The sequence below is a fragment of the Tachysurus fulvidraco genome, chromosome 2 (genome assembly GCF_022655615.1).
Source record: "Tachysurus fulvidraco isolate hzauxx_2018 chromosome 2, HZAU_PFXX_2.0, whole genome shotgun sequence".
In the NCBI taxonomy this organism is placed as follows: Eukaryota; Metazoa; Chordata; class Actinopteri; order Siluriformes; family Bagridae; genus Tachysurus; species Tachysurus fulvidraco.
Genome location: NC_062519.1, coordinates 33,096,143 through 33,120,679, shown reverse-complemented (window position 1 = coordinate 33,120,679; position 24,537 = coordinate 33,096,143). Strand labels below are relative to the sequence as shown.

The window sequence follows — 24,537 nt, the reverse complement described above, 5'->3', positions numbered from 1 at the left end:
CATTCGACTGGAGGGCGTGGTCACCAAGAGCCGGCCCGTCATGATCCTTACAGAGTTCATGGAGAATGGAGCTCTCGACTCATTTCTACGGGTAACACACACTAACACACACATATACACACAAACATACATACATATATATAATATAATATAATGTTTGCATGTTTGTCTGTCTCTTGCACTGTCTGCCACTGTCTATCTTTCTCTCTTTCTTCTGTAGTTTCGGTGTGTTGTCTTCCTTCTCTCTCTCTCTCTCTCTCTCTCTCTCTCTCTCTCTCTCTCTCTCTCTCTCTCTCTCTCTCTCTCTCTCTCCTTCTTCTTAGTTTCTGTTTATTTATCTTTTTATTGATCTGTTCTACATCTTCTTTTCCTTACTGCAGCTGAATGATGGTCAGTTTACGGTAATCCAGCTGGTCGGAATGCTGCGTGGAATAGCGAGTGGTATGAAGTACCTGTGTGATATGAACTACGTACACCGTGACCTTGCAGCCCGTAACATCCTCGTCAACAGCAACCTGGTGTGTAAAGTGTCTGACTTCGGCCTGTCCCGCTTCCTGGAGGATGACCCTAATGACCCTACCTACACCAGCTCTCTGGTACACACACACACACACACACACACACACACACACACACACACAAACACACTGTCACAGCCCTTATCATTATAAAACGATATTTATATTTATCTGTAGGGAGGGAAAATTCCGATTCGCTGGACGGCCCCGGAAGCGATTGCATACAGGAAATTCACTTCAGCAAGCGATGTGTGGAGCTACGGAATCGTCATGTGGGAAGTGATGTCATATGGCGAGCGGCCATACTGGGACATGAGCAACCAGGACGTAAGTTTATTTTGCTTTTGTTTAGCTTATCAGATGTGCATCACAGTGGTTCTGATTGAGTGTTCATATGATGTACAGGTTATTAACGCCGTGGAACAGGATTATCGCCTGCCCCCACCTATGGATTGTCCCACGGCTCTGCACCAGTTAATGCTGGACTGTTGGGTGAAAGAGAGGAATCTCAGACCCAAATTCTCCCAGATCGTCAACACACTCGACAAATTAATCCGTAACGCTGCCAGTCTCAAAGTGGTAGCCAACACACCGTGTGGGTAAGAAACGCATCATACACTCCTACAACCTGATTGGCTAAGAGCAGTGTACAGATGTACCAGGAAGTCACAAAGATTACTCTTATCTTTATTATGGTTAGTAAGAATGTGGTCTTTTGTTTAATTCTATAAATGTAATTATGTCAATCTCAAATATTTAATTTGATTCAGTTTTATCATTTTAAACAAACTACAGTGGACAGGATCAGGCTTTCACACAACAACTTAGCTTTTAAAACCCTTCTTATTAGCCAACTTGGGGCTGTCAGTGATTGGTCAGTGCATCAGTCAGTCACACATACGCTGTTGTATGATTGGCTGTTCGGCCATTAACCTCAATAACCTCCTGCTGATTCTGCCAGTGCTTCACTGGTTCATCGAAGCTAAATATGATTTGTATAAAATGTTTTGGTGGGATTTGTCTCTGTTACAAAGCGATATGAAATGAGACTCAAAGCCAATGCAGCATTCATTATACAATGCTCTGTCGCATCATCATTGCTGTTTGTTTTCTAAGGCTAGGCTCATTATATTGTGTTGCTTTTAAAAAAGGTAGTTAGTCTGTAAAACCTGATAGTTAACTGTGTTAGCTAAATATAAATAGCCAATAGCTAACCTAGCAGCTAACAAGTTAGCTTGTTAGCTACTACTGATGTGTAATTTTAATTAACAAAATAAAGTAATGGCTCAATATCTGGGTGCTTTTATAGAGATTTTACAGCATATTGGAGGGTTTAGTGCTGTTTATGATAATGTTGCAAAAAATGTATTGTTTACATTTATAAACGCTAATAAGTAATAGTGCTAACAAATGGGAAATATGGCTATCGAATTTTTAAAGGCGCAACAACAGACAAATATCTTATTGCATCATCTAATTAGTTTAGCTAACTTTTAGCTAACAGACAGCATAGCTAGCATTGGTTTGTTAGCTAATCACTAAAAAGAGTAAAATAAATGAATATAAATAGATCTTGGATGATTCTGTGATAGTCTCAGCGATGGTTTGAGGAGATTAGTGATGAGGGCTTAGATAAATTGAGGTAGTGTCATGATGAGAATAGTTTTAATTAGCTGCTAACAAGATTTAAACGGTCCAGCAGATGTCCTGGGGAGGGGGGGGGGGTAGAGTAAAGGTTACAGTAGAACATCAGCACGAGGGTTACAGTAGAACATCAGCATGAGGGGTACAGTAGAACATCAGCATGAGGGGTACAGTAGAACATCAGCATGAGGGTTACAGTAGAACATCAGTATGAGGGTTACAGGAGAGCATGAGGAGTCTCACGGTTTATAACCTGAGGGTTTTAACTGAGGAACATCAGGAGCTTATTAAAATCAGTCTTCCATCCATCTGTTCTTCTTCTCCTGAATGGAACCTCTGTGTCACTGCTTGCAGCGTTTTTCCTCCTCAGTTCTTAATTGTTAATTAATTGAATGCCGTCAGGAGCAGACAGGCCTCAGCAGAGCGTAGAGACAGAACACAGGGAGCTCTTTGCTCTCGGCATGACCTCAGTGCCCTCGTCTTCATCACACTGTGTTATTAAAAATCCCACCGAGGCCTCGAACTCCACAGACACACCAGCCAAGAGCTGCTAGAACCTCAGAGAGCAGACATCAGAGCCGAGTTTAAACTCAGTTTCACCCGGCTCAGAGAGAACACAGCGATGATTTTACTCTAAATACGACAACACAAAGTGATACTTCACACCTGAATAGAACCAGAATCAAAAGCAGGATGAGAATACAGGCAGAAGAACAAAAAGAATAAAACCAGAAGAGAAAGTAAAATACCAGAACAGAACAAAACCAGAGCCAGAAAAGATGAAGATCTGATAGTGACATCAGTTTTGAGTGAATATGAGGAGGTAACTCACACACTCTATCTCTCTCTCTCTCTCTCTCTCTCTCTCTCTCTCTCTCTCTCTCTCTCTCTCTCTCTCTCTCTCTCTCTGTCTCTCTGTCTGTGGTGTAGAGCGTCTCAGCCTCTGCTGGACCGCAGTGTTCCTGATTACTCCACCTTCACCACAGTGAGCGATTGGCTGGATGCCATCAAAATGAGCCGCTACAGAGAGAACTTCCTGAACGCCGGCTTCGCCTCCTTTGACCTTGTAGCCCAAATGACATCAGAGTGAGTGAGCTATAAAAAATTCACACAAGATAAACGATGAACAAATACACATAGTAAACTATAAAAAAAGTATAGGTGATAAAATGAGAGAGAAAAAAATAGTGCAAATTATTCAAACATTTAAAAATGCATTTAACAAGATTTGACAAGGCAGACAGACAGAAAGACAGGTATAGAATGATAAACCGACAGGTGGTGCATTAGCATGAAGTCACTGCAGAATTAAGTGCTCTCACAGGAAGAATAAGTAGACATTGTGAGGATAAAGAGGGAACGTTAAATACAACCGTAAAGAATAATCCACGACTCCGGAGGGACAAACCCAAAGACAAGACAAACAGGATAGACTTGTCTCTGAGATATAATTAAACACCAGGAACAAACAGGCAATGAAAGAAAACACTAAACACCTACAAATGAAACACATCCGAGGAGCGAAACTCAGGATACACTGGAATTAATAATTATCATTCAGCACACAGAGGTATTACAGTCTAGGTCTAACACACAGACATGGTAGGTATCTCTAATCTGCCCTATGGCTCCATCCCAAATGTTACATATCCTGTCAGACATTGCTATAACAGCTACCATAAAGTAAATGTAATTTAAGCACAGCGTCCCAAATCTCACGCTCTTACAGGCTTATATGTCATCTAACCTCAGCAGCATTGTGAACAGGTAAAGAGCGATCAGAGGTCACGCCAATAGCCAACGGAAATGAATGAGGTCGTTTAAGATCAACAAATGATTACCGGCGATAATAATTCACATTAATCACACATTAATCACTAGCACATTTATCTAAAACGCTCATTTATATCAATCTGGCAACTGGACAGGTGGCGCTCTGCTGCTAATTCTACTAATGATCGTCATTTATTATCCTTTTCTCCGCTGCTGTTGGCAACACACACACACACACATACACATTTTAGTTAGTGCAATTTACCATATTTTTTTTACATTTTATGTATATATATATATATATATATATATATATATATATATATATATATATTGTTATTATTATTAAATAGAATGCTACAGAATGAGAGATTATTGATATGATTATTGATTTTGATGGTGTCATCACTGGAGTTCCTACGAGATATTACTCAAAAATATAACAAAAGTCTATTGTTTTCTCCAATAAAACAACAGATGAACCAGTTTTGAAATCTCTGATATTTACTGGCCACCTGTAAGCCATGCCACATTTCCCCATCACATGTCAGTAAACTCTTTCTGTCATGATACATGGAGAATGTTTCATGTGAAATAAAAATCTATCAATGTGTTCATCACTTATGCCACACACACACACACACACACACATACATACATGTGTGTCTATATACATATATAAACATCAGTTCATAGATATATCAGTGTAAGACACATAAATGAGTGTGTAAGTGATGTGAGTGAATGGAATCAACATTGCCCTTTCAGCAGTGTGTACACTAAAAACAAGACATAAAGCTTCCACTTCCAGTATGCCAGGTAAATAAACTAAACAGAGACAAGGACATAATGTGTGTGTGGGTGTGTGTGCGCGTGTGTGTGCGTGTGAGTGTGTGTGTGAGTGAGTGTGAGTGTGTGTGTGTGGTTTTACCTGTTTGTAGTGTTAAACAAACACAGATTAGATTACACAGGAAGCAGGTGGGGTTTTTACTTTAGATAATTTAATAACCGATTCATCACCTTACTACAAACTCACTACAACACACAGTTACAAACGTTTCTCTAGGTATTCAGTACTATGGTGCACACACACACACCCACCCACACACACACACACACACACACACACACACATTCTCTTTTTGCTGTTGTGGGAGGATATGATCTTTGAAAAACTCATTTCAAGTAAATCTGTATACTATATAGATGGTGTGTGTGTGTGTGTGTGTGTGTGTGTGTGTGTGTGTGTGTGTGTGTGTGTGTGTGTGTGTGTGTGTGAAATAGCAGCTGAATGAAGTGAATAATTATTAACCCAAATCACCTGACCTTGGCTCCTATACCCACTGAAAACCCCTGCAACTCTCACAACACAAGCACATATACTCTCTCTCTCACACAAACAAACACACACACCTACCTATCTCACTGAGTGCTGTTTGCTTAACCTTAAAACAGTATTTCACCTGTCATTGTTCTCACACACACGCACACACACACACACACACACACACACACACCTACCTTTAAAAACAAAATATGTCCCTGAGGTTGTAACCGTAATGAATACAATTTGTAGTTCAATACAAAGAAAGGAAGAAAGTATGAAAGAATAATGATTTAAGATGACAGATTAAAAAAGAGAAGAAGAAAGAAAAATGGACAGTTTTTGTAGTGCCCAAAAATAGAATAGAAAAGAAAAGCGGCAACTTGAATGAAGAGACAGAAAATGAGAAAGCCAAAGAAAGAAAGAAAGAAAGAAATGTTAATGAGTGGGAAATAAAGCAAGGCTGCTGATTGGTCAGCTGTCCACTGTGACATCATCAGTTTCAGCAGCATTTTGTCAGTTTGTTTCATTGAAAAAAGTTTCACACTTTATATGAAACTGTTTAACTTAGATGTGTTGTGTGTGTGTGTATACAGGGATCTGTTGAGGATAGGTGTGACACTCGCTGGACACCAGAAGAAGATCCTCAGCAGCATTCAGGACATGAGACTGCAGATGAACCAAACGCTACCTGTGCAGGTGTGAAACAGGAAAAAGGGGGCGGGGATTAATCCAGAGCTTACCAATGAGAGTGCAGAAAACTTTGGCTGTCTGACCAAGCAGAAAAAACTAGCTCGCGGTGCCTCATGACTGTCCCTGTGTCCGAAACCCTGCCCTACTCCCTATTCCCTTGACACACCATGGTGCATTATGGGTATTCTGCCTTCCTTTCATTGGACACTCACCTCTCGCAGTGCATTGTGGGATTTCCTAAGTGCACAAGATGATCTTCATTCACTACGCCCTCAGAACAGGACTACAGAGCGGCTCACTCCCTAAATAGTGCCCTATGTAGTGAATAGGGTGTGATTTCGGATGGACACTTTCTCTACTTTTACAATTATTTTATAGTTTGTTTGTTTTTATTTTTAACAAGACTTCAGTCTGCATGTGTGATTTAAATTTGTTTTGCGATACGGTCAGGTGGGACACGCCCCTTTTTCTGAGCCGTGTCACTTCTTTGCTAAAGATGGAGGAGATGAATAAATAAATGGACTCCATTCGCTCTGAACTCTGAACGGACAAAACTGACGAGGAGAAAAAAATCCTTCCATCCATCTAGTGCTAGGATATGTTTTATTGTGTGTGTGTGTGTGTGTGTGTGTGTGTGTGTGTGTGTGTGTGTGTGTGTGTGTGTGTGTGTGTGTGTGTGTGTGTGTGTGTTCATCTTCATATTGAAGGTGATTTATCGGGGGAGACGACACATGGCCCGGAGGCCACAGAACTTTTTTGGAATAAACCGTTCTACTCTTTATTTTAATTGTACTTACTGTTCTAATGCATTCTCTCTCTTCGATGCATCTTTTTATTTTATTTTTTAGGATTAAAACAATTTATTTAGTAAATTACCCAGAATACATTTCTGTAGTTAGATGCTAAACTAAGAATAGAATTGAAACACTTATTAGCCTTCTTCATTGTTTTATTTTTCAAAATGGCCGTCATCTGCCATCTCTGAGCCGTGGCCTTGTGTGTAACCCGTGTGTGAGAGAGTGTGTGTGTGTGTGTGTATGAGTTAGTAACTGAATATGCACATGAATACTGTACATTACTGCTTTAGCTCCACAGTTGGCGAATAAAACCCGCATGTGATGAAAAGCAATTATATTTCAACCAGCTGTAACCCATGGACGATTAATAACGGTGTTTTTTAAAAAAAAAAAAAAAAAAAGGAACTGAAATTTTTTATTATAAATATGAATATATGCATATGTGTTATAAATATGATCCATGCATATGCATTATGGATTTGATGATATATGCATATTAGATTATATATTATAATATTATAAACGTCATTTAGAGAATGATAGAAAAGTTGAATTTCGTTTCTGTTTCATCTTTCACGGACTTTCCACCTGCTTAATCTGTTTTGACCTCATGCTATTTATTTCCTTTATTTCTGGAATCATCGGACACACAGACAGAGGACAAATCACCAAAAAAAAGAACTTGACCTTCAGAACGATCTCATATTAATTTAGGAAAATAAACCCTGTAATGTTGTTGTTCTAAACAGCCTGTTCATGTTTTGTAACAAAAAAATTAAGATAAAAAAGAACATGAAAAAAATGTGTGTTGGGTTTGAAACGATTAATGTTATTTTCTAACAATTTCCACAGAATCGAATAATTATTTAAATATATGCAAAAATGATGCCTATTTAAATTAATTTAGTCCATTTATTTACATTTTCTGTGCAAATTATAACCTCTGCAAAGCCTGAAACAGACTTTGCACACACACACATACACGGACACACACAGACACACACACACACACACACACAGATCAATAATTCCATAGTGAATGAGGTCAGTAATATAAAAAGTAAATGTCTCTTACTATATCCATCTCTCTCTGTCTGTTTCTTCCTCTCTCATTCTCCTTCTCTCATCTCTCTGTCCTGCTGTGTTTGTCTCTTACTGTATCTTATTCTTCTTCTTTGTCTTTCCTACTGTCTATATATCTTCCTTCCTTCTGTCTGTCTGTCCCTTCAGCCTTTCTCACTCTTTCAATTAAAAAGGATCTCTCTCTCTCTCTCTCTCTCTCTCTCTCTCTCTCTCTCTCTCTCTCTCTCTCTCTCTCTCTCTCTCTCTCTCTCTCTCTCTCTCTCTCTCTCTCTCTCTGTGTGTGTGTGTGTGTTCATGCACCGTTTCCTCACAGTGAAGTCTCAGACGAAGATTAGGTGTGTGTGTGTGTGTGTGTGTGTGTGTGTGTGTGTGTGTGTGTGTGTGTGTGTGTGTGTGTGTGTGTGTGTGTGTGTGTGTGTGTGTGTGTGTGTGACAGATGAAAAGACAGGGAGATTAAGGAGCAGCTGAGTCTGCACTCATTTCCTGTGTGTAGTGGATAGTATGTGGTTTGGGACATGCCCTCAGTGCTGATGATGGTGTTTATGTGGTTTGCATGTTTTATATTTTGATTTTATAATCCTACACTTTATTCACACTAATATTTTTTTGCTCTGACTTTCTCTCATTGGCTGAGCCATATTCGGGCGTGGCCTTGGCGACATGGAACACGATCGGTGGAAAAAGAAAAGGGGGCGGGGCCATGTTTTGGTTTAACTCAACTTACTCACTGTGTGGATTTACTGCATGTTCTATCCAGGAAGAAAACTTTCACTTCTTCTAATTATAAGCACAATGGTCAAGATTTTGTGTCTGATGAGACTACATTTCAGAAATGTGGTTTTTAGAGAGAAAAAAATTGAAAGAGAGATTAAATCTTTATCATCTTTATAAACTACATTTGGTTATTTGATAATTCTTCCTATTTGTTCCCTTGTCATTTATTTCCTAAAGATCCTTATTCCCTTGCTTCCGTATTCTCTCGTTCCCTTTCTCCCTCCTCTATGTCCCTCTTGTCCTTGGCTGTAATCCTGTCCTGTCTCACCCCTGCTAGTTGGCTAATTGGCCGTGCATCTGTGCAGTGAGACAGGAGCTGACATGAGACAAAGTGCAGCGTTAACATAGACTCCAACCTGTCCAACACACTAATGGTAATCTCTCTCTCTCTCTCTCTCTCTCTCTCTCTCTCTCTCTCTCTCTCTCTCTCTCTCTCTCTCACACACACACACACACACACACACACACATACTGTTTAATTGGTCAGCGTGTGTTTGTGTGTTACAGTTTTGTGCTTTAATCCAACAGGGAAATTAACCGGTCAAATCTGTGTCATAAAACTAATTACTTTTCCAATGTCTAACACCCTTTCTGTCTTGTCTGTCTGTCTGTCTGTCTCTCTGTCTCTCTCTCTCTCTCTCTCTCTCTCTCTCTCTCTCTCTCTCTCTCTCTCTCTCTCTCTCTCTCTGTTTTCTCAAATATCTGAATATCTGTCTTCCTGTCCATTTATGTAAAGTTATCTTTCTCTCTCTATGTATCTTCTCTCTCTATGTATCCTCTCTCTCTCTCTCTCTCTCTCTCTCTCTCTCTCTCTCTCTCTCTCTCTCTCTCTCTCTCTCTCTCTCTCTCTCTCTCTCTTTCAGTAGTTACCCAGCTGTGTGTTTCTCTGTCTACATATTCAAGGTTGTTTTTTTTTTTGTTAAAATTTCTGTATCATTTTATTTTTTAAGATTTTAGTATTTTATAGTTTTTGTTGGTAAATGAGTTTTGAAACTGAGACACACACAAGCACAGACATCATCCCCCGGGGCAAATGTGCACCCCACTTTGCCCCTACATAAAGATGGATTATCTCATTCCAAACCCCCTGAAATATTCTGCCTCACCGTCTCCGTCCCTAACGTCCTCTTCAGAACAAGCTGGCCTTTGTTGGGATCTGAAGTGCAGCTGCATAACTGCTGCTGGATTAGTGGTCACACACACACACACACACACACACACACACACACACACACACACACACACACACACACACACACACACACACACACACACACACACACACACAGAGAGAGAGAGAGAGAGAGAGAGAGAGAGAGAGAGAGAGAGAGAGAGAGAGAGAGAGAGCTCCAATGGAGCAACTGAATACTGTCTTGCATGGATATTAATGCTAATAGCTGTACAGTAACACATGCATGTGATTTTCCTATAAATCCCCCTTTAATCAAATGTTAACAGTAATGCTAGTCAAATCTCTGCAAATTAGCAAATTAGCTTTTCTTACTAGCTTAGAGAACATATTTGCTACAGTTTTGATAGCTTAAACACACTAACTGTTAAATACACATTTCTAAATTCACACTAGTTGCTAATTTACTGTGCTAAATGTTACTCATTACTCCAAATGGTTAATTCTTTAAAGTAATCTTGTTTTTGTAATATGTGAATCAGTCAAATTTCTGAGGACAGACAATGTGTTAGCATGCTAAGTGATCTGGGCTAGCATGGTGTTTAGTAACGTGAGCATCAGCAAAATGATCTCCTGAGACAAATTAATTTTGAATTAAAGGATTGAAGCCTGCACTTCACTATGCTAAGCTATGCTGAACTAAGATACACGTCTGTGGTCCAGCAGGGCAGACAGACGAGTTTTAATCAGAGAGACAGAAGGTTGATGAGTTTGATCACTGAATTAAGCTGTGCTTTATTACCTACTCTGTACGATAGTGTTAAAAACATCCGCTCTCTTCCTGCAGATCATTATTTACCTCATTTACATAATTACAGATTATGGTAATGCAAACAGACTTTATGTCAAATATATTAAAGGTATGTAGGTAAATATGACAAGCACTGCTGGAGGATAGACAGGTGCTAATCTTTTTAGAGACAGCATTAACTAATCTAGCGGATGGGGCCTGGGGGTGATGGTCGGGTGGATGGATGGATGGATGGATGGATGGATGGATGGATGGATGGATGGTCATATTGTACATGATGAAAAACAGGTTTATGTAAAGGTAGATAGGCTGTCGGAACAGTCAGACAGATAAACAGACCGACAGACGGCTGGCTGGCTGGCTGGATGGATGGATGGATGGATGGATGGATGAATAGATAGATAGATAGATAGATAGATAGATAGATAGATAGATAGATAGACAGACAGACAGACAGACAGACAGACAGACAGACAGACAGACAGACATGCTGATAGATAGATAGATAGATAGATAGATAGATAGATAGATAGATAGATAGATAGATAGATAGATAGATAGATAGATAGATAGATAGATAGACAGCTGGATGGATGGATAGATAGATAGATAGATAGATAGATAGATAGATAGATAGATAGATAGATAGATAGATAGATAGATAGATGGATGGATGGATGGATGGATGGATGGATGGATGGATGAATAGATAGATAGATAGATAGATAGATAGATAGATAGATAGATAGATAGACAGACAGACAGACAGACAGACAGACAGACAGACATGCTGATAGATAGATAGATAGATAGATAGATAGATAGATAGATAGATAGATAGATAGATAGATAGATAGATAGATAGATAGACAGCTGGATGGATGGATAGATAGATAGATAGATAGATAGATAGATAGATAGATAGATAGATAGATAGATAGATAGATAGATGGATGGATGGATGGATGGATGGATGGATGGATGGATGGACAGACATGCTGATAGATAGATAGATAGATAGATAGATAGATAGATAGATAGATAGATAGATAGATAGATAGATAGATAGATAGATAGAACACTTTGGACATTGTGGATCAGTTGCTGAAGTTTGATGAAGTGCAGAGGTAACTCTCACAGGATGAAGCTGTAGTAGTACAATGTGAAGATGAAAAGGAAATGAAGAAGAACCCACATGGCCTCTTGTGGAGAGAAACATCCTCCTGATGTGGGAGAGGAGAAACCTGCATGAGTGAGTCAGCTTAGTGATGTGAGGAGAGACAGCAGTACACCGAGGCTGTGTGCAGTGACAGATGGAGAGATGTGAAGGATGTCTGGAGAGCTCACTGGACATGGAGAATGATGTACAGCAGCTCAGTGATACTGGGATTTAACTTTAACTTCAACTCAGTCACATGATCTGATGCACTCCATGACTCCATGATCACAGAGTACTAACAACATGCACCCTTTAAAGAATCCATGAATAACTTTCATTTCTGTAATTCTTGTCATGATGAGTCTTAGCCTGCTGTCGGTGAACACATTCTCAGGATTATGATCTCATTAGGTTATACTGTATGAACTCATGCTTTCTGATTCTTTTTTGCGTACATTGTTCTCATACAGATCCTCTGACCTTTGTTCATTATTCCGACCTTGATTGTGGATTTGCCCTCCAGGTATATTTGCTCTGTAAAATTTACATAAAACCATACATTTGCATCCATGTCTGTGCATGACCCGAGTCATTTCGGGTCAAGTAATTTTGTTCATACTGAGTTAACTGAAAGCATGTTAGAAGAGGGGAAAAAATGTAATGATATAATGAATAACATTGAGCATGCTTCTAAGGTTTAGTGTAAAGCTTCACTTTCTTATATATCATGTAGTAAAAGATGCTGCTAGAAACTCCTCCCTTGTATGCAAGAGATTTAGTACAAAACTGTTTGATCACTGTGAAAAATAAATCCTGTCTGAGCAGAATCACCTTTACTGCCAAGTATCTTGGGTTTACATGTACAAAGGACTTGTTTTGTTGTGCTGGTGCTTAAAAATGACAGTAAAATAAAATAAATAAAAATCATATGAATAAGATAAACATTATAAGGTAAAATAAGACAAGTAAAATATGAAGAGATATTCATTCATTCATTTTCTACCGCTTATCCGAACTACCTCGGGTCACGGGGAGCCTGTGCGTCTCCGGCGTCATCGGGCATCAAGGCAGGATACACCCTGGACGGAGTGCCAACCCATCACAGGGCACACACACACTCTAATTCACTCAGGACAATTTTCCAGAGATGCCAATCAACCTACCATGACTCCATGACTCTTTTGGACCGGGGGAGGAAACCGGAGTACCCGGAGGAAACCCCCGAGGAACGGGGAGAACATGCAAACTCCGCACACACAAGGCGGAGGTGGGAATCGAACCTCCAACCTTGGAGGTGTGAGGCAAACGTGCTAACCACTAAGTCACCATGCCCCCATGAAGACATATGAAGAGATATGAAGAGAGAAAATATGAAGTTATAAGATGAAAAACATAATATTTAAAAACTCTGGATATAAATATAAAAATTTTGAATAAAATTAAATTAAATAAAGAGCTGAGTTAAGGGAATTTATCCAGTAACAGCACCTGTACTTCAGCTTCCACTGATCTCTCCCAAGTTTCTCCTTAGCGAGATTCGACACTCGTCTCGATGGCATCTGCTCTAGGCAGGTTTTTAATCTCCACCAAGGACAGTGAGGAGGACGACGACACCGTGATTTGCTTTCTCAGCCTGAAAATAATCAGCGTGTGCTGTCACAGCTCTGATTAAGACTGATAAATATCGACACGCAGTTAATGAGATGTCGACGGACCACTAGAGCATTCCTTCCTCAGCAAGAACGAGATTAAACACAGGACCAAAGGCGAGCTGCCATCTTTCACTCACTCACTCGCTTGCTCACTCTTTCAGGCATTTCAAAGTAAAAAAGTGAAATATCCTAAAAAACAAATGCTGTTTAAACTTTGTTAAAACTTTGCTGTTAATCTGGTACAGAAATGTGGCAACTAAACACACTGTTTTTTGTTCATGTTCGTTAAGGCAAATTTTATGTTGGAATTATATGTTTTAGAAAAAATGTCAAATTACCGTCAATGCCCTCTAAAACAGGGTAGCAGATTATTTCCTTTACGACACCCATATTTTTACTTGATTTCTGCCGAGGACACGCCCACTTCCACACCCACAAAGTCGGTTCATTTCACATCCCACACCTCATAAATGTAATAACAGCTTTTATAATAAGCTATAAAAATAATATGCTGTAATAGCTACCTTGTATCATTTAATTATATGTTATAATAAGCAGACAATTTCACTAAATATAGTAAAAGTAATAAAAGCAAAATTATAACAAAATGATGCAAAACAGATTACGTATGTGAAGTTTAAATCCCATGGTTGTTTAATTGTCATTCAGTTATCCAGCTTTTACTTTGTATGCGGGTCCATCAGTTCATTATTTAAAACTTACAGCCTGAATTGTGTGTGTGTGTGTGTGTGTGTGTGTGTGTGTGTGTGTGTGTGTGTGTGTGTGTGTGTGTGTGTGTGTGCTTGTAGGGTGACTAAATGGTTTGTGTGTAAAGCTGTAATTTCAGTAAAGGCTCTGTCAACCGTGAACTGACTTGTATCTGTCCTGCTCGACTCTATCACTCAGCAGCATGTTAAACACCAGCGAGCTGAACAATTACTAAAAGGCAAAACGGCTTCTTCTTTTCTTTTTTTTTACAATCCTGACTTCAAAGGATAAAGTCTGCCTTTGAAGAGCATAGGCCGAATACCTGGACACACCCCACTGTCTGTAAACTGTGTGTGTGCATGTGTGTTTCTGTCCACTGAGTTTTATGTGAACATTGTATTTGTACATAATTAACCTGAGCGGATACATAAAATCCTCAAGGACATGCCTGAATCTCACAGTGAAGGGAAGGGCTGGGAAGGAAAGGGAAAGGGAGGGGACACTGTTGCTAGGCAACAGAGTAATATGGACGCTGAAATTCTTTCAATTTTTTGAAAATAATGTCAATAATTTATCAAATGAGAGAAAGAAAAGAAAGAAGATAGGATCATCAAGAACATCAAGATTTCCCTCATCCAAGATAGAACATTTCTGAGAGAACGATTCACTGATTCTGACATCGATTCACTGAACAAGAGAGAAAGAATCTCAGCCATAACTAAACGATTCATTGATTCAAACACAAATTCACTGAAAAAGAAAAAGAAAATTCTTGGTCATGACCAACATATTCACAGATTTAGATATGGAATCAAACATTGATTCATTAAACAACACAGAATCTCACTCATGACAAAACAATAAACTGATTCAAATACTGAATCAATGAATGATTGAATCATGGTCACGACTAAAACAAATCACTTATTCAAATTATTGATTTGCAAATAAGAATGTATCTTGGTCATGGCTAAATGATTCACCTATTTATATTGTGATCAGCTGGACAAGAGATAGAATCAGAATAAGTGTCATGACCAAAAGATTAATTCTGGACATCCAATAGCATTTTGGTTGTGACCAATAATTCATTCAAATTCAGTGACACACGCAGTACAAAATTAAGCTCAGGGTACATTCAGTGCAAATATAACTCAATTTATTGATGTTTAAAAATGATGCCAAATAAACATCTAATGTAAATCTACATAAACTTAATGTCTGATAATTAGATGTTAAGGCTGAGCCTCAAATCAATAAGTAGAAGCAAATAAATAAAAGAAACGACTCTGTGAAATGGTAGTGACTGATACTGATTCTTTCAAATGAGTGACTCATTCCAAAAATAACTAAATCATTCATGAATATAACTTTAATTAGCATGTAGTTGGTTGAAGTAGTTTGGGACGCATCCCGTCACTAATTACTATGTAATATGTTTTTCAGACTCCATGGTTGCGTGTTTGGCTGGTACCTTATTATTAACATTATAACGTGGATTTGACAGATGCTTAGGTCACACTGTACTTTTAGCAATTTTAGACGTTTCCAGAAACAAAACTATTAAATGAAATCGTTTATAACTTAATCTTTTTCTCTGAACCAAATGTCTGTGCTTTCATTGGATGTGAGACTTTTCCTGAGACTGAATGCTGTCGCTTTTGTTCCTGATCCGTTTATTCAGATCTGTAATCTCCAGTGTACAGCCAGAGAAAGAGCGGCTTTAATATCTGCAACAAAAGGAAAAAAGAAACAAAAGCCCCAAACCATGAATCCACGAAGGACTGGTTTAACAGGATGTGAGTGTGAAGCAGAGCTATCAGCCCTGTCCCAAACCTAATACTCAGCCACTACTTGGTGTTCTCATCACTGCTATCCCGTAATAGCATTTGGGATACAGCCCATGTATAACACAGGGCACAGGGGAGTATTAAAGACACATTATAATGAAATACGCTTTCAGATCCTATAATAGCAGACAGGGAGAGAGAGAGAGAGAGAGAGAGAGAGAGAGAGAGAGAGAGAGAGAGAGAGAGAGAGAGAGAGAAATAGTGATTAGTTAAACAGGATTAGGAGTTTGAATGAAATAAACACTGTGTTTCTGAATGCTATGGGGAAATAGGAGTGCATGTGTGTGTGCGTGTGTGTGCATGCGTGCGTGCGTGTGTGTGTGCGTGTGTGCGTGTGCGTGTGTGTGTGTGCGTGCGTGCGTGCGTGCGTGCGTGTGTGTGTGTGTGTGTGTGTGTGTGTGTTAGAAAAAGAAACAAAAGACAGATTAGCCATCTGTGTGTCTTTTTGCTGCTGCAATTAACATAAGCACACATTGAGAGGCAGACAGACAGAGAGACAGACAGATAGTTAATATCAGAAGCACCTACTATACCTTCAAAGCACCTACACAGCTATCGATCAATTCAGATTCATGTGTCGATCGATTCATCTACTGTTATATTGAAAGAAAAAAGAACCCTTGGCTGGATTATTCAGTGACAACTTGAAGCAGCATACTTCCATGTTAAAATACAAATTTCCTACACAAAATCCTTGCATCCATGTTGCCAGGTCTGACATTTTAGCTTCAAAGCTTTGAGGTTCAAAAAGGTAATGCGTTTAGAAAATGAATCAAATCCAATTTATTTTGGTAGTTTTTCATGTAGCAACCCGTTAACTATCTCTGCAAATGTAAAGATACAAAAATATAAAAACTAGTTGGTGGAACATGAAATTCTGTTTTTTTCCCCTATTATTTCCCTGTTTGTTTATGCTTTTTCAACTTTGAATGCATTAATAACATATACTAGAGGTCAGGACTTTAAAGGAATTATCAGAAGATAATTGGAATTATCACTAGGCCCTAAGAACTTGTGGCTGATGAGATCTGACTGAATGATGGCAGCCACGCTTCTCAAACGAATTAGAATATCTCTCTCTCTCTCTCTCTCTCTCTCTCTCTCTCTCTCTCTCTCTCTCTCTCTCTCTGACTTGGTTGGCTACAATGATAAGTTTCAGGTTTAAATAGGGGATTACTAAGGAATGATTTTTAAGTGAGTCATGAAGTGCACTTGATGTAAGTGCTCACTGCATGACTCATCTTTCACCACCACATTTTTTCCGTTGTTCTGTATATAATACGTGCTAAGTGTGTTTCCTGTGAATGTTTAAGAGGTTGTGATTACCTTTATCATGTGTGCATGCATATGTGTGACAATGACACACAAACGAGAAAATACAGTACACTCCTGTGTATTGAACATGAACCGGATTAGCAGGAATTTTTAATAATCACTTCTGAAACTGCAGCAGCTCAGTTTAACTCTAAAAGACAGACTCCATTAAAAATTCTGTTTAACTCTGTACAATGGTTTCTTCCCAAACTCTATACAGTGGGCTCTGTCCCAAACTCTGCTAAACTCTATACAGTTTGCTCTGTCCCAAACTCTATTTAAGTCTATGCAGTGGTTTCTGCCCCAAATTCTGTTTAACTCTGTACAGTGGGCTCTGTCCCATACTCTGTTGAACTCTATACAGTGGTTTCTGCCCCAAACTCTGATAAACTCTATACAGTGGGCTCTGTCCCAAACTCTGTTAAACTCTATACAGTGGTTTCTGCCCCAAACTCTGATAAACTCTATACAGTGGGCTCTGTCCCAAACTCTGATAAACTCTATACAGTTTGCTCTGTCCCAAACTCTATTCAAGTCTATGCAGTGGTTTCTGCCCCAAATTCTGTTTAACTCTGTACAGTGGGCTCAGTCCCAAACTCTGATAAACTCTATACAGTGGGCTCTGTCCCAAACTCTGCTAAACTCTATACAGTGGGCTCTGTCCCAAACTCTATTTAAGTCTATGCAGTGGTTTCTGCCCCAAATTCTGTTTAACTCTGTACAGTGGGCTCAGTCCCAAACTCTGCTAAACTCTGTACAGTGGTTTCTGTCCCAAACTCTGTTAAACTCTGTACAGTGGGCTCTGTCCCAAACTCTGATAAACTCTATACAGTGGGCTCTGTCCCAAACTCTATTTAAGTCTATGCAGTGGTTCTGCCCCAAATTCTGTTTAACTCTGTACAGTGGGCTCTGTCCCATACTCTGTTGAACTCTATACAGTGGTTTCTGCCCCAAACTCTGATAAACTCTATACAGTGGGCTCTGTCCCAAACTCTGTTAAACTCTATACAGTGGTTTCTGCCCCAAACTCTGATAAACTCTATACAGTGGGCTCTGTCCCAAACTCTGATAAACTCTATACAGTTTGCTCTGTCCCAAACTCTATTCAAGTCTATGCAGTGGTTTCTGCCCCAAATTCTGTTTAACTCTGTACAGTGGGCTCAGTCCCAAACTCTGATAAACTCTATACAGTGGGCTCTGTCCCAAACTCTGCTAAACTCTATACAGTGGGCTCTGTCCCAAACTCTATTTAAGTCTATGCAGTGGTTTCTGCCCCAAATTCTGTTTAACTCTGTACAGTGGGCTCAGTCCCAAACTCTGCTAAACTCTGTACAGTGGTTTCTGTCCCAAACTCTGTTAAACTCTGTACAGTGGGCTCTGTCCCAAACTCTGATAAACTCTATACAGTGGGCTCTGTCCCAAACTCTATTTAAGTCTATGCAGTGGTTCTGCCCCAAATTCTGTTTAACTCTGTACAGTGGGCTCTGTCCCAAACTCTGCTAAACTCTGTACAGTGGTTTCTGTCCCAAACTCTGTTAAACTCTGTACAGTGGGCTCCGTCCGAAACTCTGATAAACTCTATACAGTGGGCTCTGTCCCAAACTCTATTTAAGTCTATGCAGTGGTTTCTGCCCCAAATTCTGTTTAACTGTGTACAGTGGGCTCTGTCCCAAACTCTGCTAAACTCTGTACAGTGGGCTCTGTCCCAAACTCTATTTAAGTCTATGCAGTGGTTTCTGCCCCAAACTCTGATAAACTCTATACAGTGGGCTCTGTCCCATACTCTGTTAAACTCTATACAGTGGTTTCTGCCCCAAACTCTGATAAACTCTATACAGTGGGCTCTGTCCCAAACTCTGATAAACTCTATACAGTTTGCTCTGTCCCAAACTCTATTTAAGTCTATGCAGTGGTTTCTGCCCCAAATTCTGTTTAACTCTGTACAGTGGGCTCAGTCCCAAACTCTGCTAAACTCTATACAGTGGGCTCTGTCCCAAACTCTGCTAAACTCTATACAGTGGGCTCTGTCCCAAACTCTATTTAAGTCTATGCAGTGGTTTCTGCCCCAAGTTCTGTTTAACTCTGTACAGTGGGCTCTGTCCCAAACTCTGCTAAACTCTGTACACTGGTTTCTGTCCCAAACTCTGTTAAACTCTGTACAGTGGGCTCTGTCCCAAACTCTGTTAAACTCTGTACAGTGGGCTCTGTCCAAAACTCTGATAAACTCTATACAGTGGGCTCTGTCCCATACTCTGTTAAACTCTATACAGTGGTTTCTGCCCCAAACTCTGATAAACTCTATACAGTGGGCGATGTGCCAAACTCTGGTAAACTCTATACAGTGGACTCTGTCCCAAACTCTGATAAACTCTATACAGTGGGCTCTGTCCCAAACTCTGCTAAACTCTGTACAGTGGGCTCTGTCCCAAACTCTATTTAAGTCTATGCAGTGGTTTCTGCCCCAAATTCTGTTTAACTCTGTACAGTGGGCTCAGTCCCAAACTCTGATAAACTCTATACAGTGGGCTCTGTCCCAAACTCTGCTAAACTCTATACAGTGGGCTCTGTCCCAAACTCTGCTAAACTCTATACAGTGGGCTCTGTCCCAAACTCTATTTAAGTCTATGCAGTGGTTTCTGCCCCAAATTCTGTTTAACTCTGTACAGTGGGCTCTGTCCCAAACTCTGCTAAACTCTGTACAGTGGTTTCTGTCCCAAACTCTGTTAAACTCTGTACAGTGGGCTCTGTCCCAAACTCTGCTAAACTCTATACAGTGGGCTCTGTCCCAAACTCTATTTAAGTCTATGCAGTGGTTTCTGCCCCAAATTCTGTTTAACTCTGTACAGTGGGCTCTGTCCCAAACTCTGATAAACTCTATACAGTGGGCTCTGTCCCAAACTCTATTTAAGTCTATGCAGTGGTTTCTGCCCCAAACTCTGATAAACTCTATACAGTGGGCTCTGTCCCAAACTCTGCTAAACTCTATACAGTGGGCTCTGTCCCAAACTCTATTTAAGTCTATGCAGTGGTTTCTGCCCCAAATTCTGTTTAACTCTGTACAGTGGGCTCTGTCCCAAACTCTGCTAAACTCTGTACAGTGGTTTCTGTCCCAAACTCTGTTAAACTCTGTACAGTGGGCTCTGTCCCAAACTCTGCTAAACTCTATACAGTGGGCTCTGTCCCAAACTCTATTTAAGTCTATGCAGTGGTTTCTGCCCCAAATTCTGTTTAACTGTGTACAGTGGGCTCTGTCCCAAACTCTGTTAAACTCTGTACAGTGGGCTCTGTCCCAAACTCTGATAAACTCTATACAGTGGGCTCTGTCCCAAACTCTATTTAAGTCTATGCAGTGGTTTCTGCCCCAAATTCTGTTTAACTCTGTACAGTGGGCTCTGTCCCAAACTCTGCTAAACTCTGTACAGTGGTTTCTGTCCCAAACTCTGTTAAACTCTGTACAGTGGGCTCTGTCCCAAACTCTGATAAACTCTATACAGTGGGCTCTGTCCCAAACTCTATTTAAGTCTATGCAGTGGTTTCTGCCCCAAATTCTGTTTAACTGTGTACAGTGGGCTCTGTCCCAAACTCTGCTAAACTCTGTACAGTGGGCTCTGTCCCAAACTCTATTTAAGTCTATGCAGTGGTTTCTGCCCCAAACTCTGATAAACTCTATACAGTGGGCTCTGTCCCATACTCTGTTAAACTCTATACAGTGGTTTCTGCCCCAAACTCTGATAAACTCTATACAGTGGGCTCTGTCCCAAACTCTGATAAACTCTATACAGTGGGCTCTGTCCCAAACTCTGATAAACTCTATACAGTTTGCTCTGTCCCAAACTCTATTTAAGTCTATGCAGTGGTTTCTGCCCCAAATTCTGTTTAACTCTGTACAGTGGGCTCAGTCCCAAACTCTGATAAACTCTATAAAGTGGGCTCTGTCCCAAACTCTGCTAAACTCTATACAGTGGGCTCTGTCCCAAACTCTCTTTAAGTCTATGCAGTGGTTTCTGCCCCAAGTTCTGTTTAACTCTGTACAGTGGGCTCTGTCCCAAACTCTGCTAAACTCTGTACAGTGGTTTCTGTCCCAAACTCTGTTAAACTCTGTACAGTGGGCTCTGTCCCAAACTCTGTTAAACTCTGTACAGTGGGCTCTGTCCAAAACTCTGATAAACTCTATACAGTGGGCTCTGTCCCATACTCTGTTAAACTCTATACAGTGGTTTCTGCCCCAAACTCTGATAAACTCTATACAGTGGGCGATGTGCCAAACTCTGATAAACTCTATACAGTGGGCTCTGTCCCAAACTCTGATAAACTCTATACAGTTTGCTCTGTCCCAAACTCTATTTAAGTCTATGCAGTGGTTTCTGCCCCAAATTCTGTTTAACTCTGTACAGTGGGCTCAGTCCCAAACTCTGCTAAACTCTATACAGTGGGCTCTGTCCCAAACTCTGCTAAACTCTATACAGTGGGCTCTGTCCCAAACTCTATTTAAGTCTATGCAGTGGTTTCTGCCCCAAATTCTGTTTAACTCTGTACAGTGGGCTCTGTCCCTAACTCTGCTAAACTCTATACAGTGGTTTCTGTCCCAAACTCTGCTAAACTCTGTACACTGGTTTCTGTCCCAAACTCTGTTAAACTCTGTACAGTGGGCTCTGTCCCAAACTCTGTTAAACTCTGTACAGTTTGCTCTGTCCCAAACTCTGCTAAACTCTCTACAGTTTGCTCTGTCCCAAACTCTGCTAAACTCTGTACAGTGGTTTCTGTCCCAAACTCTGTTAAACTCTGTACAGTGGGCTCTGTCCCAAACTCTGATAAACTCTATACAGTTTGCTCTGTCCCAAACTCTGCTAAACTCTATACAGTTTGCTCTGTCCCAAACTCTGCTAAACTCTATACAGTTTGCTCTGTCCCAAACTCTGCTAAATTCTATACAGTTTGCTCTGTCCCAAACTCCGTTTAACTCTATACAGTGGTTTCTATCCCAAAATACGGTTTGACACAGTAAAACTCTGTTTAGGATTAGGATTAAAGATTAAGATTGTAGGATTGCTAACAGGCTATGTGTGTTTGTTTCTTATTTTAATTAATTATGTCAATTTTTCCAAATGTATCTGACTTGGGACACAACCCTGTAGTGTGAGACAGGCCCCAAATAAAGTTTTGTTTGTAAGACGTCAGAGAAAATTTTCACATGGAAAATTTTTATTCCGGATGTATCTGCATTATTGGAATGCTAGCAGTGCAAACAAAGAAAATAAAATGTGAATGGGAGACAAAAGACTTCATATCTGACATTTTGTTTGCATGTAGCTTTGCCAGAATAAACTAGACTCACCAGTTCCACCTGTTTTCTCTCTCTCTCTCTGTCTCTGTCTCTCTCTCTCTCTCTCTCTCTCTCTCTCTCTCTCTCTCACACACACAAACACACACACACACGCACAAACAAACACACACACACTCACACACACACACACACACACACACACACACACACACACACAACAAAAACACAACACACAACACGCACAAACAAACACAAACACACACACACACGCACAAACAAACACACACACACACACACACACACACGCACAAACAAACACACACACACACACACACACACACACACACACACACACACACACACACGCACAAACAAACACACACACACACACACACGCACAAACAAACACACACACACACACACACACACACACACATACACACACACACACACACGCATGCACACAGAGTAGTAACACTTATTAAAAAGTGACACTTGCTGAAATGATGACTTGGCGTGTTGTTTAGGTTAGCATATGTATTTTGAATCTTATGCTAATTTGTGGGTGTAATATAAATTTCATCAGAATAAAAGACAAAGTATCAAACATCGGTTTTGGTCTTAGCCGAATTAGAATTCGGCTGGAAATGTATCTAAATTTATTATAAATTGTTATAAATAAATTTAGATACATTTATTTATCTATTTAGTGAATACTCTGTACTTAACAGTGTTTATATGTGTAAAAACCTCATAAAGCTGAGTTTCAGATATAATGTTATTAATATTTTAGCATTTTATTGTGAGAAGGCGGGATGAGCCGTCTTTCTAATAGGTTTTTTTTTAAATGTTAATTCTTAATATTTACAATAAATTTCAAACACTATGAGATACACAGCTTAATAATTCATGGGCATAGACAGGAGAAGGTGGGGCTTCATAGATATGGGCATGGATGTGGATGGTGGTGAAAGTATAGTGTATATTGCTATAAGAAGGTTTGCCATCATGAACATGTGTTTGAAGAAGATGCAGGATTTTGTATATATTATGTGGGTGGGTGAGTGGTGGAACTTTGTGTACTTGTGTGTGGATGGAAGGCTGGGCTATCTATGCATGAGTATTGACAGAAGGCGGGGCTTAGTGTACATGAGTGTGGACAGGAGGCAGGGCTAAATGTACATGAGTGTGGACAGAAAGCGGTGCTTAGTGTACATGAGTGTGGACGGAAGGTGGGGCTTAGAGAACATGAGTGTGGACAGAAGGCGGGGCTAAGTGTATATGAATGTGGACAGGAGGCAGGGCTAAATGTACATGAGTGTGGACAGAAGGCGGGGCTCTCTATGCATAAATGTGGACAGGAAGCGGTGCTTAGTGTACATGAGTGTGGAAGGAAGGCGGGGCTTAGAGAACATGAGTGTGGACAGAAGGCGGGGCTTAGAGAACATGAGTGTGGACAGAAGGTGGGGCTTAGTGTACATGAGTGTGGACAAAAGGCGGGGCTTAGTGTACATGAGTGTGGGCAGAAGGCGGGGCTTAGTGTACATGAGTGTGGACAGAAGGCGGGGCTTAGTGTACATGAGTGTGGGCAGAAGGCGGGGCTTAGTGTACATTAGTGTGGACAGGAGGCAGGGCTAAGTGTACTGAGTGTTGACAGAAGGCGGGGCTCCCTATGCATGAGTGTGGACAGAAGGCAGGGCTTAGTGTATATGAGTGTGGACAAAAGGCGGGGCTCTCTATACATGAGTGTTGACAGAAGGCGGGTCTCTCTATACATGAGTGTGGACAGAAGGCGGGGCTTAGAGAACATGAGTGTGTACAGAAGGTGGGGCTCTCTATACATGAGTGTGTACAGAAGGCGGGGCCAAGTGTACATGATTGTGGACATAAGGCGGGGCTTTCTATACATGTGTGTGGACAGAAGGCTGGGCTCTCTATACATGAGTGTTGACAGAAGGCGGGTCTCTCTATACATGAGTGTGGACAGAAGGCGGGGCTTAGAGAACATGAGTGTGTACAGAATG

The 24,537-nt window shown here is 40.4% G+C and overlaps 1 protein-coding gene across 2 annotated transcripts in view; it reads left to right on the top strand.

The window, feature by feature from the left end:
• Positions 1–7,092, top strand: part of LOC113648133 (ephrin type-B receptor 3) — a 36,429-nt gene extending 29,337 nt beyond the window's left edge. For both annotated transcript variants that reach the window (XM_027155189.2, XM_027155187.2), the window contains exons 11-16: positions 1–91; positions 381–596; positions 696–845; positions 924–1,117; positions 3,093–3,248; positions 5,856–7,092. The exon at positions 1–91 is cut by the window's left edge and continues 157 nt beyond it. In XM_027155189.2, coding sequence (XP_027010990.2) covers positions 1–91; positions 381–596; positions 696–845; positions 924–1,117; positions 3,093–3,248; positions 5,856–5,964 — 916 coding nt within the window. In that variant the 3' untranslated portion in view covers positions 5,965–7,092. The remainder of the gene's footprint in view (positions 92–380; positions 597–695; positions 846–923; positions 1,118–3,092; positions 3,249–5,855) is intronic.
• Positions 7,093–24,537: the final 17,445 nt, after the last annotated feature.